At 38.7% G+C, this 21,020-nt stretch overlaps 1 protein-coding gene across 5 annotated transcripts in view; it reads right to left on the bottom strand.

Moving 5' to 3' along the window:
* Nucleotides 1-8,197: 8,197 nt before the first annotated feature.
* The window catches only part of sash1a (SAM and SH3 domain containing 1a), a 439,343-nt gene continuing 426,520 nt past the window's right edge, over nucleotides 8,198-21,020 (bottom strand). For all 5 annotated transcript variants that reach the window (XM_062044621.1, XM_062044623.1, XM_062044626.1 and 2 more), the window contains 3 exons: nucleotides 15,246-16,183; nucleotides 13,020-13,151; nucleotides 8,198-10,813 (listed from right to left, as the gene is read on the bottom strand). In XM_062044621.1, the coding sequence (XP_061900605.1) occupies nucleotides 10,550-10,813; nucleotides 13,020-13,151; nucleotides 15,246-16,183 (1,334 nt within the window). In that variant the 3' untranslated portion in view covers nucleotides 8,198-10,549. The remainder of the gene's footprint in view (nucleotides 10,814-13,019; nucleotides 13,152-15,245; nucleotides 16,184-21,020) is intronic.

The raw sequence follows: 21,020 nt of genomic DNA, 5'->3' as shown, positions 1-21,020 counted from the left end.
AACACTAGGTGTGATGATATTATCATCTGCATTTGACCCATCACCCTTGATCACCCCCTGGGAGGTGAGGGGAGCAGTGGGCAGCAGCGGTGGCCACGCCCGGGAATAATTTCTGGTGATTCAACCCCCTTTTCTAACTAAGGCTGAAACGACGCGTCGACGTAGTCGACGTCATCGGTTACGTAAATACGTCGACGCCGTTTTTGTGCGTCGACGCGTCGCATATTTACGTCACACTACCGTCATGGCGAAGCGCAAAGCAGACGATCAAAGCAGACGATGCGAGCGGTGCGAGCGAGGGGGAGAAATCACGCCAAAAGTCGTCAAAAGTGTGGAAGTATTTCAATACACAGCCTAATAATGTTGTTGTATGCACACTGTGTCGAGCGGAAATGGCCTATCATAGCAGCACAACGGCTATGAACGAACATTTGAAAAGAAAACCATCAACCATCAACTAGTCAATCGTCCGCGTGAGCATACGTTGTCATCATTATACAAAAACATGAATGTGTCATTTGTATCTGCTAGGGGTGTAACGGTACGTGTTTTGTATTAAACCGTTTCGGTACGGGGCTTTCGGTTCGGTACGGGGGTGTACCGAACGAGTTTCTAAGCTAAAGCTAGCTTTAGCTGCTAAAGTCTTAACAAGCTGCTTCGCCCCTGCCTCTGTCTCAGCACGCAGCATTGTCCCACCCACACAACCATCTGATTGGTACACACGCAGCATTGTCCCACCCACACAACCATCTGATTGGTACACACGCAGCATTGTCCCACCCACACAACCATCTGATTGGTACACACGAAGCATTATCAGCCGATCAGCAGTGCGTATTCAGAGCGCATGTAGTCAGCGCTTCAGCGTGGAGCAGATAGGTGTTTAGCAGGTGAGCATCAGGCAGCGGACTCTCCCCAAATGATAATAAACACCTCCCAGTCAACTACTAGTAACATCACTATGAGCCCGTTGACCTTCTAGAAACTTAAACTGCAGCTCAGCTCACTCGCAGTCCTGGCTTGAGGTGAAGGCTAATTACCTCTCAGTTCCATCCACATCGACCCCTTCTGAGCGCCTATTTTCAGCTGCTGGGAATATTGTAAACAAAAAAAGAACCAGAGCATGTAGACATGCTAACCTTTCTTCATTACAACTGTTAGTCACTCACTGGAATGAGTAGAATTGGTTATTGTGTACTGTGTTGGACTGGATGTTTATTTTGCACATTTTAAAAGCAATACTTAATGTTTACAGTGCTCCAGAATATTTAGATTGGCACTTTTTTGTATTGGATGTTTATCTTTATTTTTGCACATTTTAGCAAATAAGCAATACTTTCACTTTTGTTGAAATGTTTACACTGTTGTTAGAGAATATTTCGTTTTATACTTTTTTGTATTGGATGTTTATCTTTATTTTTGTACATTTTAAAGCAAAATAAGCAATACTTTTACTTTTGAAATGCTTATACTATTGCAGAATATTAAGATTTGCACTGGATGTTGACTTTTATATTTGCACATTAAAAAGCAAATAACCTACTTTTAATTTTGTTAAAGGTTAAAAGTTTTAAATGTTTACATTGTTACAGAATATTTAGTCATGTTGTTGTCAATGTTGACTGAGTGGCCATACTTCTTCTTTTTTGTAAATAAAAGCCATGCCTTTCGAAAAAACTGGCCTACATTTATTTTTTCATCTTCAAATGTAATAAAAAAATAATCGGTAAAAGGAAAAATAATCTATAGATTAATCGAAAACAATAATCTATAGATTAACCGATTAATCGAAAAAAATAATCTATAGATTAATCGATAGAAAAATAATCGTTAGCTGCAGCCTTATTTCCAACCCTTGATACTGAGTGCCAAGCAGGGAGGTAATGGGTCCCATTTTTATAGTCTTTGGTGTGACTCGGCCAGACACTTTAACCACTAGGCCACTGAGCAGGTCAAGGTTAAGCTGTACATCAAGCAAGAATGGGAAAGACTTCCAACTGATAAGCTTCAAAAATTGGTCTCCTCAGTTCCCAAACGTTTACTGAGTGTTGTTAAAAGGAAAGGCCATGTAACACAGTGGTAAAAATGCCCCTGTGACAACTTTTTTGCAATGTCTTGCTGCCATTAAATTCTAAGTTAATGATTATTTGCAAAAAAAAAAAAAAGTTTCTCAGTTCGAACATTAAATATCTTGTCTTTGCAGTCTATTCAATTGAATATAGGTTGGAAAGGATTTGCAAATCATTGTATTCTGTTTTTATTTACCATTTACACAACGTGCCAACTTCACTGGTTGGTATAACATTATGATAAAACCTTGGTGGCCTAAGATGTCTTTTTAAAAATAAATTCCTAATAAAAAATCGTCTTGATTATGAATCAATTTAGAATCTGAATAAATAAGAATAATGCTTCAGATGTGAGATGATTTTTTTGAGCACCCTGCAGTATTATTTGGGGGTAGAATTGACTTTTTTTTTTTCTTTTTCTAATGAGAAGTTTAGTTTTTTTTGTATTTCAGCACAAAAAGGAATCAAACGGGGACTCGGACACAGACACACAAGTGGTTCCGCATCGCCGCTTTTCTTATGAGCATTAAACAAGGTAAATTAAAGTTAAAGTACCAATAATCAGAGGTGTGGACTCGAGTCACATGACTTGGACTCGAGTCAGACTCGAGTCATGAATTTGATGACTTTGGCCTCGACTTGACAAAATGTAAAGAGACTTGCAACTCGACTTAGACTTTAACATCAATGACTTGTGACTTCACTTGGACTTGAGCCTTTTGACTTGACATGACTTGCTACTTTCCCCAAAACCCAAAAATTAAAAAGTTATTTGGGAGCGCGCCGCTCCGTATTTTTCATTTTCTTCGTCTGTGTCTATCAGCGTGTTGTTCCTGTCAGCTGGTGTGCTGTCAGTACAACAGCCAATCAAATTAGATCTACGCTGTTTTCATCCCACAGCTCTCATCCAATCAAATTGCAGGACAACCAATGAAGAAGAATTGTCAAACAATGCGGCAGTGAGAAACAATTATGCAGAAGTTAATTTCGTTCGGGTATAAAAACTACGACTTGGTCAACAAAAAACGAATTGCCCTATGCAAATCACGCAGTTCGAATATTATAGACGGAGACGTAACAACTTCCAACTTCGTTCGACATTTGAAGATGCACAAAGAAGGGTAAGTTTTGAATGTAAGCTAACGTTTATTGGCTAAGTAACGTGACTTTTATTTGCTGTGTAGTTAAATCAGTGAGGCTGTAAACTCACTGCTAACGTTATAACCATAGACATCTTATAAGGGTACGCAGCATCGCACGCTACTGCCTACAGGCGCAGACGAGACGCGGGGCCGCCATCTTGGAGGGGTGATCCGCTCCACTAGTGCAATTCATTTGGCAGAAGCAATGAACTGTCAGCGCATTTAATTCATCTTACCTCACTGAATACCACTGATTTGCACGCGCTTTTTTGTCATACGTGTAGCTATGATAAAGGACACATGTTTTGGCGTGTTTTATTATTCATAGTTTGCTTAACAGTAATAGAATATTCTTATACGCTATAAGTGACCAGACGTCCGAGATCAAAACTGGGAATATAATCCCAGAGAAGGGGGAAGAAAACGGTCAGCTATTTTTAAATTGAAGAAACAATATGCTTAGGTTATATATACATGCGTATATCCTACATAAACAATGTATGAATACATTAGATATCTATATATCTTATAGACTGTATCTCTGTTGCTGCAGCAGCAGAGAGTTTATTCTGTCTTGACACTTTGTATTGATATTTTGTATTACATTCTTCCCTTAAATGATTATATTTACAGTCATTGTTTTATATGTATTTTTTATGTATGTCGCTTTGGATAAAAGCGTCTGCCAAATACTTCAACATAAACATATATAAACACCTGTAAGTCTTCATATCAGCTAAAACCACCAATCTGTTTCACTGGATTCAGAATAAAACCAAATTCTGTCTTACCAAACAATGTTGGTATTTGAATATTGTTACTTGAAGACTTATTCCTGGTTACAATTATCCTGTTAAAGGCCTACTGAAACCCACTACTACCGACCACGCAGTCTGATAGTTTATATATCAATGATGAAATCTTAACATTGCAACACATGCCAATACGGCCGGGTTAACTTATAAAGTGACATTTAAAACTTCCCGGGAAATATCCGGCTGAAACGTCGCGGTATGATGACGTATGCGCGTGACGAAGTCAGAGTAACGGAAGTTATGGTACCCGTAGAATCCTATACAAAAAGCTCTGTTTTCATTTCATAATTCCACAGTATTCTGGACATCTTTTGCAATTTGTTTAATGAACAATGAAGGCTGCAAAGAAGACAGTTGTAGGTGGGATCGGTGTATTAGCAGCGGACTACAGCAACACAACCAGGAGGACTTTGTTGGAGCGCTAGCCGCGCTAGCCGCGCTAGCCGCCGACCTCACCTTGACTTCCTACGTCTCCGGGCCGCCAAACGCATCGGGTGAAGTCCTTCGTCCTTCTGCCGATCGCTGGAACGCAGGTGAGCACGGGTGTTGATGAGTAGATGAGGGCTGGCTGGCGTAGGTGGAGAGCCAATGTTTTTAGCATAGCTCTGTGAGGTCCCGTTGCTAAGTTAGCTTCAATGGCGTCGTTAGCACAGCATTGTTAACCTTCGCCAGCCTGGAAAGCATTAACCGTGTATTTACATGTCCACGGTTTAATAGTATTGTTGATTTTCTATCTATCCTTTCAGTCAGGGGTTTATTTTTTTGTTTCTATATGCAGTTAAAGCACGATGCTATCACGTTAGCTCGTAGCTAAAGCATTTCGCCGATGTATTGTCGTGGAGATAAAAGGCACTGAATGTCCATTTCGCGTTCTCGACTCTCATTTTCAAAAGGATATAGTATCTGAGGTGGTTTAAAATGTGGTTTAAAAGGTGGTTTACAAATCCGTGATCCACAATAAAAAAAGGAGAGTGTGGAATCCAATGAGCCAGCTTGTACCTAAGTTACGGTCAAAGCGAAAAAAGATACGTCCATCGCTGTCTCTCAAGTCCTTCACTGTAACGTTCCTCATCCACGAATCTTTCATTCTCGCTCAAATTAATGGGGTAATCATCACTTTCTCGGTCCGAATCTCTCTCGCTCCATTGTAAACAATGGGGAATTGTGAGGAATCCTAGCTCCTGTGACGTCACGCTACTTCCGGTACAGGCAAGGCTTTTTTTAAATCAGCGAGCAAAAGTTGCGAACTTTATCGTCGATTTTCTCTACTAAATCCTTTCAGCAAAAATATGGCAATATCGCGAAATGATCAAGTATGACACATAGAATGGATCTGCTATTCTCGTTTAAATAAAAAAAAATCATTTCAGTAGGCCTTTAAGAAAGTATTGTCTTATATTTTGCCTAAAATGAGAATGCATCATAATCAGTGGCGGCTGGTGAATTTTGTTTTAGGTGGGGCTGAAAGTTTGTAAACCAAACCCCTGTAAGGGGCGTCATCCTCCCCCAGAAGATTTCTTTGTGATTTTCACATACAAATATTAAAGATCTTTGCTCCTTCTCAACTCTGTGGTAATATTATTTTCATAAAATACAACCAGTAGTACATTAATGTTAAATCTTACTTGTGAAAAGTAATCACCCGATTCCTATTTTCAACAGTCCGCTCATTTGAGCAGGAAAACACTGAACACCATCTTTGTTTTCTACCTGTCAACTGTCAGTTTAGGCTGCTCGCCGGCGCCTCACCGGCTCCTCATCACCACTTCAAGATGGCGGCCAAATTGCTTGTGTCACAGCAGCCAATGCTGCGTCTACTTATAAGATGTCTATGGTTATAACGTCATTGCAAACACGGCAATATGTTGCGTCCACTGCAGTTGGCTACCTTATTCATACTTTTTGCCAAGTGATTTTTTTTAAGCAGGGTTGCATGAGGTACCTATACATAACGTTACGTTAGTCAATGTATCACACACAGTAACGTAACGTTAGACGGCGGTCAGCAGCACCGCGTATTTTAGCCACCTACAAAAAGACAAACATAGTCAAATAAAGGTCAGTTAAAATGTATACTATATTAAGAATATGTGTACATATTGCATAGGGCCCTGACATCTAAAAAGTACAACTCTGTTCATTGTTTTGTTCATGTTTTTGTTATGTTTTTCATGTGTATGCACACATCAACACACATACAGTATGAGATGAGATCAATGAGATAAGGTAAGAACAGGATAGAAACTGCTGTGGAACTAGTTACAATGCAATATGCCATGGAAATACAATGTTAACACTTTTGTACAAATAAGTAGTTGCACTTGTTTTTGCAAATGTGTTTATTCTGTAAAGGAATGAGTTAAATGTTTAAAATGACTGGTTAATAGTGCTATTATGAAGTGCTATGTCAGCACTATTTTTTTCCTGCAATTTCAAATGCACTTGTTTTAATAAATAAATACAGCGTTTTAAAAGCATACACAATCTGTGTAAATATATTAGTCTGTGGTTAAAAGGACTTGAAAGGACTCGAAATTCAAAATGCAGGACTTGGGACTTGACTTGAGACTTTCCAGTCTTGACTTTGGACTTGACTCGGGACTTGAGGGCAAAGACTTGAGACTTACTTGTGACTTGCAAAGCAATGACTTGGTCCCACCTCTGCCAATAATAGTCACACACACACTAGGTGTGGCGAAATAATTATCTGCATTTGACCCATCACCCTTGATCACCCCCTGGGAGGTGAGGGGAGCAGTGAGCAGCAGCGGTGGCCGCGCCTGGGAATCATTTTGGGTGATTTAACCCCCAATTCCAACCCTTGAAGCTGAGTGCCAAGCAGGGAGGTAATGGGTCCCATTTTTATAGTCTTTGGTATGACCCGGCCGGGGTTTGAACTCACGACCTACCGATCCCGGGGCGGACACTCTAACCACTAAATATTCAAACAAGTCATTTTTATCCCAACAATATTGCAGCAGAAGCAAAAGTCCATGTCTAACTTTTAAAAGCACATCAAAAATCCTTGCATAGCAACAAAACAGTTTTTATTATACTTGAGAATGACAAATAGGTATGCACATGACTTTTTTTCTTCTTTTTTTTTTTAAATGAGTTGAAAACACAAAGAAAATGTGTATGGACAATCATTAAGAAGCTGAAAAAGCAAAGGAATTATTTGTACAGGTATGTTACAATCACACACTGGGTAGCTCCTTCCTTCCCTATGCTATTCTTATAGTACAGCTAATTACACTCCATACGGGGAAATAACTTATCAAACAAACAAAGGAACGTGTTGTGCTTCTTACGTGGAATCCAGATTGACAACTCGGAAAAACAGGTTATTATTTTCAATAATTGAGTTATGCTGCGGTTAGTTGACGTCACCCTCTAAAGTGCATTTAGTGTCAGTCTCTTTTAGTCCTCGGCAAACACGTCTTCTTGGCTGGCTTCTAATACAGCGTCGTCGTGGTGTTGAAAAAAAGAAATGTTGTTGGCATCAAGTTTATCCCTGATTTTGATCATTAAATCCAGTGGCGTGTCCAATATTGGCCTTCTTTAACACAAACCATCCACATTGAAGCACATTCAAAGAGTTTTGTCTGCAGGCCACATTTGACGTTTAAGTCAAAATAAGTCACTATTCTTTCCTTTGTGGTGCTACTGAAATCCTCCCATCATAAAGTTCTGATGCCTTAAGTAATATATTTTTTTTTAGCGTGGAACCTCTAAAGCACAGGTGTCAAACTCAAAGCCCAGGAGCCAAAGCTGGCCCTCCACAAAATGTTATGTGGCCTGCGAAAGCCTGGAAATAATATGCGTTAATAAAATGCTTAATCTTTTCTTACTAAATATATTTGTTCTTTCCCGTTTGACATTAAAGATCATGTCCTGCATGCAATTGCATCTTTTCAAATTCAATATCATGAAAACATTACATTATCATGTATTCCAAAAATATTTTTGGTTAAAATAAAGATAAATACTGTACTTAAATATCTGCTTGACTTATGATTTCAAAACAAATGATCAATCAACTTGTAGACTGTAAAATTGACAATGGATTTTATGGTTAAATTCCGCCGACCGACTTTTTTTTTTACTGTAAAATCACCTTTGGTACTGTTTTTTTCCCCATATACAGTAAGACTCTAAAACATTTTTTAAAAAAAAACAACAACATTAAAACAAGATTTTTACGGTAAAAAAACCCCAAAAACTGGCAGCTGTGTTGCTCGTATTTTACTAAAATATTGTTTTTTGTTTTTCCATTCCATTCCATTTTTTATATGCCCACTGCTTTTACTGTGACATTCTGGTGAGTGAGCTGCCAGTTTTTAAAGTCAAATGTAATTTATTTTTTTTGCAGCTTATGTAAAAAAATATATATATTGTTACTGTATTATGTGTATATACATTACATAAATTACTCATTGTTGAAAGCGGCCCTCTGAGGGCAGACATAACTGCGATGTGGCCCTCAATGAAAACGAGTTTGACACCCCTGCTCTAAAGTCAAGTTGATTTTCTCTGAAGCGCTTTTGACGTCATTTAACTTCCTTCTTGTCAAGACACTATGAAAAGGAAAAAAAGTGACACCAAATAATATTTTGCTCGACTTAACTTCCTTTTTTTTGTTTGTTTACATAACATTTTTACCCACATTTTTTTTTTTCTTGCCCTGATGTGGGATCTGATCCGATTGTTGTGGCTTGTGCAGCCCTTTGAAACACTCGTGACTAAGGGCTGTAGAAATAAACTTTGATTGATTGATTAATAGATTGATTGACAGGGGATGCAATACTTTTTCATAACATGGTCACTACTGCCTAGTTTCTCTTGTTATTTTCTTATTTTACTGTTATATTTTTATTCTCATTGTTGCTTTTTATTTTTATTCTTATTGTAATATTTTTGTATTTTGTTTCTATTTATACCCCCATTATTTACTTTTTACTTTTTAAATTCGATCTTAATTTTGTACACTGCTGCTGGAATTTTAATTTTCCTGAGGGGACTCTCCTGAAGGAATCAATAAAGTACTATCTATCTATCTATTGAACAGTGGTATAAGTGTAAAAATAAGTTAAGCAGTGATAATAAGGAAACATCTAAGACATGAGGTGTCCAAAGTGCGGCCTGGGGGGGGGGGGGGGCATTTGCGGCCCGCAGCTCGGTTTTTACTGGCACATTCTATAGACAAACTAAACAGGTCCCAAATTAGAACAAAAAAATTATGAAAAATTAAACGGGACCAAATCCCCCAAAAATGGGACCTGAAAACCAAAATGATTTCCGTGTGTCCTGTCATGTTGAAAAAGTGTGCACATTTCCTGTGAGACGTGATATGTTTTTGAGTGTACTAAAGCCCTCAAAAGCGTGTCAGTTGACCGTATAATTGCAATATTAGTAAATGCAAGCTTACTTTCAAGCAGTTAACATAAATACAATTATTATGGAATTATTTTATTGCTTTGTTATCTGTAACACAAAGCTAAGGTGTTTTTCAAATGTTGGCATATGTCCACCTACACCAGGGGTCGGCAACCTTTACCACTCAAAGAGCCATTTTGGCAAAAAAAAAGTACAGCAACAGGAACTGAAATGACAACAATGTCAGCTTTTGTCCTCTGAGGATTCAAATAGTTTTTTTTTTTGTTTTTTTAAATCTTCAACTCTTGTTTCGATCCCAGTACCATTCATTTTTATGACAAGCACTAACGGTGCCAGGGTGGATGCGTAGGAATCAGTGACAGAGCAGGAAGGGGCTAGGAATAAGTTTGGGTAAAATTCCCTCGGAAGCACTCTGTCATTCATTCAGTGACATTTTGCAGGCGCTTAACAGCGTGTGGTCTGCTCTTAAGAGCTTAGGACACTTAGGAATGTACACACAAGTGTAAAAATAAGTTAAGCATTGGTAAATGTAAAAAAACAAAAAAAAAGTATTTGCTAAGTGACCATGCTAATGACATTTTGTGCTAAAACAGCGAATTTCCAAGTTTTACGTCATTGTCGTCCAATTGCACTTCAGAGATTCCACTGTGCACAAATTGTGCTTGATTCCAAATATCAGCCGCGTCTCTTTGGATATTGTTGTTAAGTTCTCATATAATGGGTGTTTTTAAGTTAAAATACAAGAAAAATAATGCTACGGCACATTCAATACTAAAAAAGTGACTCCCATAAACATTCATACTGTAATGCTGAGGCGATGTGTAGTTCAATGTGCTTGGATACAGTGGGATTTTTCAGCTTGGCAGAAAATGAAGCAGAGTATCATACTGAAACATGTTATATAATTGAGCCACATGCTTAATATTTCTTGTGTTCCGTGTGTCATTGATGCTTTGGCGGCGCTCCTTGATTCTAATTCTTTCTTCACAAGAAATTCAAGCACCTGTGAAGTGACTCGACAAAACAGGTCCTACAAAAAAATGTGCTGTCGTCATCCAAGGCAAATGATTGGGTAAGAAAGCGTCCCTCCCTTGAAAATAAAAAAGGCGAGTTCATGACACCTTGTTTAAGACTCAGCGTCACTGCCCGCGGCGGCCACCGCCCTCGCCTCGCCTATCATGCGTCGGGCGTGTCTTTCGTCCCGCACCCCGGCCCCCCGGGCGCCGCTCTCCGTCAACGAGGCCACGCCGCTCACGGAGTCGACGCCCGCCGCCGCCAGAGACGAGACGTACATGGGGAGGCCGATGGAGACCAGCCAGTCGGAGACAGTGTTGATGTTGCCTGAGGGCGCGGGTCTGCGGCACATCTCGGTCAGACCGCCGGACGGGATCTGAGGACACAAATGTTCAATGAGAATAAATGCATCAGCAGTTTGCATTCGGATAAAACACCTTGGAACAAACACTTCATCCAGGAGGACTCTGAGGGCGGCTGTGGCGCCCCAAATATTTGTTTTTACGCTCCTAAATCTACACGGCCACACGTCGCCCGCGCATCATTGAGCAGATCGCAAAATAGTCCACCATGGGCCAAAGAAAGTTGCGAGCACGTTACAGTACTAGCAAAAAAAACCCAACCACACACAAAGTCAACACACATGGTCACACATTAACACAACTTGCTCACTAAACTTTGTGGATATTATAAAAAAATGTCCAAGCAAAACACACATTTCAAAATGACACCCATTTAAATATCTTGCAATGCATGATGGGAAAAATGCACAATACTCTCCACACTTATACATGTTTAGATACGTTTTAGTTGCTTGATAGTTCTGACTGAGAACAAAACTTTAAGGAGGTCGTTACAGAAGTAAACAAGATAGGAGTCAAACTTTCACTACTCTTAATATCCATCATTATATATCCATTATAGTATTATAATACAAAATATATATTAATATAATACTATATATATATATACAGTACAGGCCAAAAGTTTGGACACACCTTCCCATTCAATGCGTTTTCTTTATTTTCATGACTATTTACATTGTAGATTGTCACTGAAGGCATCAAAACTATGAATGAACACATGGAGTTATGTACTTAACAAAAAAAGGAGAAATAACTGAAAACATGTTTTGTATTCTAGTTTCTTCAAAATAGCCACCCTTTGCTCTGATTACTGCTTTGCACACTCTTGGCATTCTCTCGATGAGCTTCAAGAGGTAGTCACCTGAAATGGTTTTCCAACAGTCTTGAAGGAGTTAGCTCATCGAGAGAATGCCAAGAGTGTGCAAAGCTGTAATGGTGGCTAATTTGAAGAAACAAAAATATAAAACATGTTTTCAGTGATTTCACCTTTTTTTGTTAAGTACATAACTCCACATTCATAGTTTTGATGCCTTCACTGACAATCTACAATGTAAATAGTCATGGAAATAAAGAAAACACATTGAATGAGAAGGTGTGTCCAAACTTTTGGCCTGTACTGTGCATACATATATATACTTATATCCATCCATCCATTTTCTACCGCTTGTCCCTTTCGGGGTCACGGGGGCTGCTGAAGCCTATCTCAGCTGCATTCGGGCGGAAGGCGGGGTACACCCTGGACAAGTCGCCACCTCATATATATATATATATATATATACATTCACTACCGTTCAAAAGTTTGGGGTCACCCAAACAATTTTGTGGAGTAGCCTTCATTTCTAAGAACAAGAATAGACTGTCAAGTTTCAGATGAAAGTTCTCTTTTTCTGGCCATTTTGAGCGTTTAATTGACCCCACAAATGTGATGCTCCAGAAACTCAATCTGCTCAACGGAAGGTCAGTTTTGTAGCTTCTGTAACGAGCTAAACTGTTTTCAGATGTGTGAACATGATTGCACAAGGGTTTTCTAATCATCAATTAGCCTCCTGAGCCAATGAGCAAACACATTGTACCATTAGAACACTGGAGTGATAGTTGCTGGAAATGGGCCTCTATACACCATTGTAGATATTGCACCAAAAACCAGACATTTGCAGCTAGAATAGTCATTTACCACATTAGCAATGTATAGAGTGTATTTCTTTAAAGTTAAGACTAGTTTAAAGTTATCTTCATTGAAAAGTACAGTGCTTTTCCTTCAAAAATAAGGACATTTCAATGTGACCCCAAACTTTTGAACGGTAGTGTATATATATATATATATATACACATATATACATACACACATACATATATACATACATATATATATATACATATGTATAGATACACATATATATATGTATATATATATATATATATATATATATATATATATATATATATATATATATATATATATATATATACATATATATATGTATGTATGTATGTACAGTATATATGTATAGGCTATATATTTGTGTGTATATAATTATATATAGTGTTACTTTACATGCTTTCGAACCCCGGCCAAATTTTTTTCTGCTTAATGTGGCCCCCAAGTCAAAAAGTTTGGACTTCGCTGGGTTTCTATGGTGTTGACTGAATGAAGTACTAGCAGAAGTGTTGACCCGCACAAAAACCTGCTGACTTAATGTGAGTTGTAGTCCTTACAGCCATGCGGTGTTGTTTGCGTAGCTCTCGGACCCTCAACTGGTCCACGCTGGACGCCACTTCCTTGACGGGCTGCTGCAGGTCTTCGGAGTACCGCTGCACCAGAGGCTGGGGGATGCCACAGCGGCCATGCTGGAAGGAAGAGCAGATGCTCAGGGAAGGCGAACACACTCTCTCATGGGAGGAACAACAAACGTCTTCTCCCTCGGCTTGTTATGAGTGTAAATAAAGTCGGTGGTTTTGGAAGAGACGATGAAAGAAGGCTGGAAAGCGGTGAAATAACTTTGATGTTTTTGAGCTTCACTGTCTTCGTAAAGTGTAACATTTGTGCACGAATGCATACCAGACATTACTAGCCGAGCACGCTCAGCAGATAGATTGTTTTGTCACATTTTTCTGTCACATGATTTAGTTTGAATGAAGTGTTTTTTATATTGATATATATATATATATATATCGATATTAGATACTCGTTCGATATCAGCAAAAACCGTACTGAAAAAAGTAGTGAATGATATCTAATTGCATCTGAAATCTTGGGATATGCAGCGTGTTTACTTGTAGGACAGACAGTTAACATCTAAATGTCCTCCAGAAAGCACACAATTTTATTCTATTTCAGTCAAGTCATTTACAAAAGGTAAACCTGGTAGGCTTTAGGATACTGGGAGCTAGCAGCTTCACAACAGCTAAGCACACGTTGAACAATATTACAGTCTAAAACACATTTGTCAATATAAACAAGTATTAAATAATTATAGTTACATATTAGTTGCACATATAAAGTCTCCAAAGCAGAAGCATATTAGAAAGTAGCCAGTAACAAACGAGTCCGCATCATTCAATTTACTGCGTCATGTCAAAAAACAAATTACCTCTCCACTTCAATTTGAAGACAGCATAAGTCCATTCCAGACGATTAGTAATTAACAGGTCAGTGTTTTTCATACCTACCATTGTTCTGTTTGGGTCATTTCACTTGATCAAGCCTTTTCTAACATTACACACGACAAAATAATAAAATTATGCACTATGATTCATGTGGATATATCTGTTTAATATCGGTATCGGCCAATACACAAAGCTCTAATATCGGTATCGAATCAGAAGTGAAAAAGTTGTTTGTGGACTCCCCAAATTGTGAGTATATACAGTCGTGGTCAAAAGTTTACATACACTTGTAAAGAACATAATGTCATGGCTGTCTTGAGTTTCCAATCATTTCTACAACTTTCCTCCAGAAGGTCTTATCTTTGTCCATGTAATGTCAGATGAAACAAAAATTGAGCTGTTTGGCCACAACACCCAGCAATATGTTTGGAGGAGAAAAGGTGAGGCCTTTAATCCCAGGAACACCACACCTACCGTCAAGCATGGTGGTGGTAGTATTATGCTCTGGGCCTGTTTTGCTGCCAATGGAACTGGTGCTTTACAGAGAGTAAATGGGACAATGAAAAAGGAGGATTACCTCCAAATTCTTCAGAACAACCTAAAATCATCAGCCCGGAGGTTGGGTTTTGGGCGCAGTTAGGTGTTCCAACAGGACAATGACCCCAAACACACGTCAAAAGTGGTAAAGGGATGGCTAAATCAGGCTAGAATGAAGGTTTTAGAATGGCCTTCTCAAAGTCCTGACTTAAACGTGTGGACAATGCTGAAGAAACAAGTCCATGTCAGAAAACCTACAAATTTAGCTGAACTGCACCAATTTTGTCAAGAGGAGTGGTCAAAAATTCAACCAGAAGCTTGTGGACGGCTACCAAAAGCGCCTTATTGCAGTGAAACTTGCCAAGGGACATGTAACCAAATATTAACATTGCTGTATGTATACTTTTGACCCAGCAGATTTGGTCACATTTTCAGTAGACCCATAATAAATTCATAAAAGAACCAAACTTCATCAATGTTTTTGTGACCAACAAGTATGTGCTCCAATCACTCTATCCCAAAAAAATAAGAGTTGTAGAAATGATTGGAAACTCAAGACAGCCATGATATTATGTTCTTTAAAAGTGTATGTATACTTTTGACCACGGCTGTATGCTATAACTTCAGCTGTTATAGTTAACCACCACCTTGCTTGAGAGGAATAAACAGGATGACTTAAAATACTCCGCAAAGTCAAAAGCACAAAAGTGTCATATGAGTGACAGTATTTGCTCCCTCAAGCCAGATAAATGGGAAGTTTATGTGTAAAAATAAATCGACAGTTAGTGTTTTGTTTACCTTGTCCGAGTAAGGCTCCTCTGTGAGATCGATGCCCTCGGCCTCCAGTCGCTGCTCCAGCAGGGTGAGCAGGTCAGGGCTCATCTTGGACTGGGACACCTTCCTGGACACGGCCACCTTGCTCCCCAGGTCGGAGAGCCAAGGGGGCGGCAGCGATGCGCCCGCGTCCTCTCCTCCGGGGGACGGTGAGGCGTGGCAGGGGCTGATCGGCGTCTTGGCGGGCAGCGGCGGGGGAGCGGCGCTCGCGCTGCAGCGAGTTACGGGGCTGCTCGGTTGGGAACGGGTGAGCGAGCGTGTCGGGGAAGGCGCGGGGGACGGCGAAGAAGGCAGGGAGAGGGGGGAGTGACTGTTGGCGAGTCTTTCTCTGGACTTTTTAGCCGGGACAGGAGGCGGTACTGGTGGCTTTTTGGCATGAGTCCGAAGCACTCTCTCATTACCTGGGGTGGACTCAGGGGGACTTGATGTTGGCGCTGGAGGGGAGGGGGCTTGGCTGGTGGGGCAGGGCGGGCGTAGAGGCAACTGCGAGGGCACAGGTGGTCTGTCAAGCCTCGGTTTTGGACTCACTGGTGAAGTCCTCGGAGAACCCTTAATGGGGCTCCTGGCGTCCAGAGCTTTAACCTCCATGTCCGTCCTTTGTTCCCAGTGCAGGTCCCCCAGAGAGTGGGAGCGCTTCCACGACGCGGTGAGCAGGCAGGGTTCGTCCAGGTCCTCGCAGCTCCGACTGGTCCCGACGGGCGAATGTCTCTGGGCTTTGCAGAGCCCCAGCAGGTTGAAAGCCTTCAGGGAGGATCTGCTGAATAAGCTTTTAGGGAACTTTGTGCGCTGGTTCTTGCTGTCCTGCTGCAGCGCCTCACTGGAAATAGTCATGGGGAGGGTGGGATAGTCCGGAGACTGGCCGGCGGAAGAGCGACCGGAACGGGTCGTCTTCTTGCTCTTACCTGCAATGGAAAAAAAATGACTTCCAAGAAGAACGTCCTGATTGTATAGAGCAGCCAACTTCTACGAGACATCGCTAAAAATACAGGACAAGGGGTCACTTTTACAAGACGTTGTTATGGCAACAAGTATGGTCTGACACTAGAATGAAAAGCTGAAGCAACTTACCGGGTGACAACAGCCAAAGTATTTGAATGAGATGAAAAATCGAAGTTCCAGACAATGAAATGTCTAAACGGCGCCCAGCAAATGGAACAAATAAAAATGCTTTTGTGTTGACTGCTACTACTACTACAGAGTCATGTGACGTTATTGGATGTGACACAGCTGAGGGCATCTTCAGATCAGATTCAAGTCTCTTTTTTTTTTTTTCCTCTCTCTTGAGTACAAGGGGTGTTTCAGAAAGGAAAGATCAAGGCGTTACTGAAAGTGGGGAAAAAACACATGAGAAACAACTAAAATAAAGTTGTGATTACGAGCAAAATAAACGTTTTTAATTCCATTATTAATTTGTAATTCTTAAAAAAAAAAACAGGAATATTAAGATTGAAGATTAAAGATTAAAGTACCAATGATTGTCACACACACACTATATGTGGTGAAATTTGTCCTCTGCATTTGTCCCATCCCCTTGGGGAGCAGTGGGCAGCAGCGGCGCCGCGCCCGGGAATCATTTTGGTGATTTAACCCCCAACTCCAACCCTTTGTTGCTGAGTGCCAAGCAGGGAGGTTATGGGTCCCATTTTTATAGTAGGAGGAAAAATGTGCAATTTTACTATGAGAAAATTTGTGGTTTTTAAGAGAAAATGCTGTAGGTCATTTTATGACAACGAACATTGTCCAAATAGAGGAAAACGCTGTCCTTCTAAAATAACTTATTTTATTTTAACACAAATGTTAATTTTAACATTTTGCATAAATGTCTCAGATTTACTAAAAAACGTTTGATACATTTTTTTTTTTATTATGAGAATATACTTTGAATGTAAAGCAATAAAATCAAAATTTAAAAAAAGTTGGAGAAAGGAGAACATTTTATATTACCCCAAAAAATGAGAAAGAATAATGTAATGTTTGAGGAGGAAAAAAAAGAAAAAGAAAAAAAAATCTACTAAATAAAAATTGTGATTCAAGAAAAAAGTCATTTTAAGAGAATGAAGTTGTCATATATATAAAAATATAATACAATATAGCTGAGATAGGCTCCAGCGCCCCCCGCGACCCCGAAGGGAATAAGCGGTAGAAAATGGATGGATGGATATTAATATAATATATCAGTAGGGGTGTAACGGTACGTGTATTTGTATTGAACCGTTTCGGTACGGGGGTTCCGGTTTGGTTCGGAGGTGTACCGAACGAGTTTCCACACGGACATATTAAGTAGCGTAACGCACGTTGTGTAAACAATGCACACCGAGGCACAACGCGTGGCACATAACATAATATTGAATCAAAATCAATGTTATTATGAATTATTGACCTATTCAAGGTTCCCATTACTTCACATTAAATATTCCACTAAGAAAAATATTTTTGGTGGAAGATTTTGCAAATTTGGTAAATAAATAACCCAAAAATTTATATTTTGTTGTTTTCTTACTGTACCGAAAATGAACCGAACCGTGACCTCTAAACCGAGGTATGTACCGAACCGAAATGTTTGTGTACCGTTACACCCCTATATATCAGTATATATTATATACTGTATATCCATCCACCCATCCATTTTCTACAGCTTGTCCCGTTCGGGAGCCTATCCCAGCTGCATTCGGGTGGAAGGCGGGGTACACCCTGGACAAGTCGCCACCTTATCACAGGGCCAACACAGATAGACAGACAACATTCACACTCAAATTCACACACTAGGGCCAATTTAGTGTTGCCAATTAACCTATCTCCAGGTGCATGTCTTTGGAGGTGGGAGGACGTACCCGGAGGGAACCCACACAGCCACGGGGGGAACATGCAAACTCCACACAGAAAGATCCTGAGCCCAGGATCAAACCTAGGACCTTCGTATTGTGAGGCACATGCACTAACCCCTGTTTCACCGTGCTGCACTATATTGTATATATAATATGTAAATATTACATATATGTTATATTCTATATTGCTACTATGGTACATTTTTAGTGTACTTTATACCTGCATTATCCTTTACATCATTTGTAACTGAGCTACAATTTCCCTTGTGGATCAATAAAGTTTGTCTAAGTCCAAGTCATTTCTACAAGAACGGATTGTTACATTTGAAGTGAAAATTGCAAAGTAATTAGCTGTAATATGACGCTAAAATGTCACAACTTTAAACATTATTTTACAAACCAATGAGTATGAAGTTGTATGAGGACAATGCAATTGTCATATTAAAATCGAATTAAAGACATAACATTAAAACAATACAAGGAAAATGCAATTTTACATAAATAGTAAAACGAATATCATGTTTGCAGTAAATACACTCAGAATTGGAGATATTTTTTTTGTTACATTTTATTTGAAAAAAATATGATCAAAAAAGGTTATTTAACTATGATGTCATGTTATGTCAAATAGTCATGCTAGGAGTAAAAAGTAGTCATTTTATGAGGCAATTTTTTCAAAGCTGTACTCTTATGCAAAAATTTCACAATTTTACGAGAAAGAGTTGTAGTACTACTAAAAAAAATAGGTCATGCAATTATGAAAATGACAACGTATAATGACAAAAAATTATGAATGGCAAATATTAAAATTAAAATAAGATATATAAAATAAAGTTGCAGGTGCACGGGAAACGGCATTGTAATATTACGAGAACAAATACTGTAGAGTTAAAAGGAACAACTCGTAAAATGTACAAAAATAAAGTTTTAATATGAGAAAAATGTTATTGAATAAAATTGTTACATAAGCAAAAATAATATACTGTATATATACATAGTACAGGCCAAAAGTTTGGACACACCTCCTCATTCTATGTGTTTTCTTTATTTTCATGACTATTTACATTGTAGATTGTCACTGAAGGCATCGAAACTATGAATGAACACATGAGGAGTTATGTACTGAAATAACTGAAAACACGTTTGGTATTCTAGTTTCTTCAAAATAGCCACCCTTTGCTCTGATTACCGTTTTGCACACTCTTAGCATTCTCTCGATGAGCTTCAAGCACACCTTTGAAGTGAAAACCATTTCAGGTGACCACCTCTTGAAGCTCATCGAGAGAATGCCAAGAGTATGCGAAAAAGTAATCAGCGCAAAGGGTAGTTATTTTTAAAGAAACTAGAATACAAAACGTGTTTTCAGTTATTTCACCTTTTTTTTGTTAAGTACATAACTCCACATGTGTTCATTCATAGTTTTGATGCCTTCAGTGACAATCTACAATGTAAATAGTCATGAAAATAAAGAAAACGCATTGAATGAGAAGGTGTGTCCAAACGTTTCACCTGTACTGTGTATGTATGTATGTATGTGTGTGTGTGTATATATATATATATATATATATATATATATATATATATATATATATATATATATATATATATATATATATATATATATATATATATGTATCGAGATATTAAAAAGATGGAATTTTAAAAGAAAATCTTCATTCAGTGAGGAAAAAAACTAATTTTTCTACAATTTGTAACATTGACAGAAAAACGTATTTTTATGGAAAAGAGCAGAAATGGAACAAACAGTTATTTCAAAAGAAGTCATAATGCTAAAAAAATTTAGAACGTTTATGAGAAGAATTAAGAAAAGCCTTGCATTCAGTCTGTCATTTGACTGTTGTGGTTCATTTCCTAAAGCTAATAACTTTTAACACAGGACAGATATCGAGTAGGAGAGCGATACGGAGAAGGACACTATGATGCAAGAACAGGAAAAGTGATTACATGACATGGATTACTACTGATCACAGCCTTCAGGGATCAACAGTGATATTATGGCTATAAATGATGTATAAACATGCCCCGTTCTGCTTTAAATGGTCAAAACTATTCTTTAAACTCTGCGACATATTGTTCGTACTCTTAGCACTGTGGAACCCTGAAGAGAAAATGCAGAATGTTAAGTCAAAAAGTTAGTTTGTATAGAGAAGAATGAAGAGGAAAACAAGAGCAAGCAGCACCTTCTTTATTGGGTTTTTATCAGGGGGGAGGGAGGTTTTTGCTTTTAATTCCACAATTGAAATCTCCATCATGGCAGAATAATCATAGCTGACACACACCCACACACGTAAAAAAAACCCAGCAGATTTGCGCTACAAATTTCAAATTGAACTGTGAATGTCTTCCGAATTTCAATTCAATTCCATGAAATTGAATTGAGGTTGCAAACAGGAAGTAGAATTAAAATTCCAACTGGAACTGAAGGAAGTAGAACTAATATGGAAATTCTATTGATGGTTTTGGTGTGTTCCAGAATCATGCTTTACATGCTTGTATATTTCTATATTTTAAAAACCGGTACATTTTTTTTTATTTCTTATCGACAATTAAGTCATGCTCGCTGATAGCATAATAAAGAGTTATCTTAGCGGATGCAACCAGGTAGCATTTTAGCAAATTTTGTCAGTATGAATCTTCTTGTTTCTTGCTATTATGCGAACTGTTAACAAGTTAACATGCTAAAATGTATGCAAATTTTGTAGGCATAAAAGTCATGGATATTGTTTCCTGGCGCTATCTTATGAACATGTGGACTGTAAACAAGTTAGCATGTTAATATTTAAGCCAATTTTGTAAGTAGAAAACTATTAAGTCATGGATATTGTTTCTTGGCGTTATCCTATGAACATGTGGACTGTAAACAAGTTAGCATGTTAACATTTTAGCCAACTTC

The sequence above is a fragment of the Entelurus aequoreus genome, linkage group LG04, assembly GCF_033978785.1.
Source record: "Entelurus aequoreus isolate RoL-2023_Sb linkage group LG04, RoL_Eaeq_v1.1, whole genome shotgun sequence".
NCBI classification, from domain to species: domain Eukaryota; kingdom Metazoa; phylum Chordata; class Actinopteri; order Syngnathiformes; family Syngnathidae; genus Entelurus; species Entelurus aequoreus.
The sequence above is the reverse complement of the archived record's forward strand: the minus strand, read 5'-3'. Positions and strand labels throughout refer to the sequence as shown.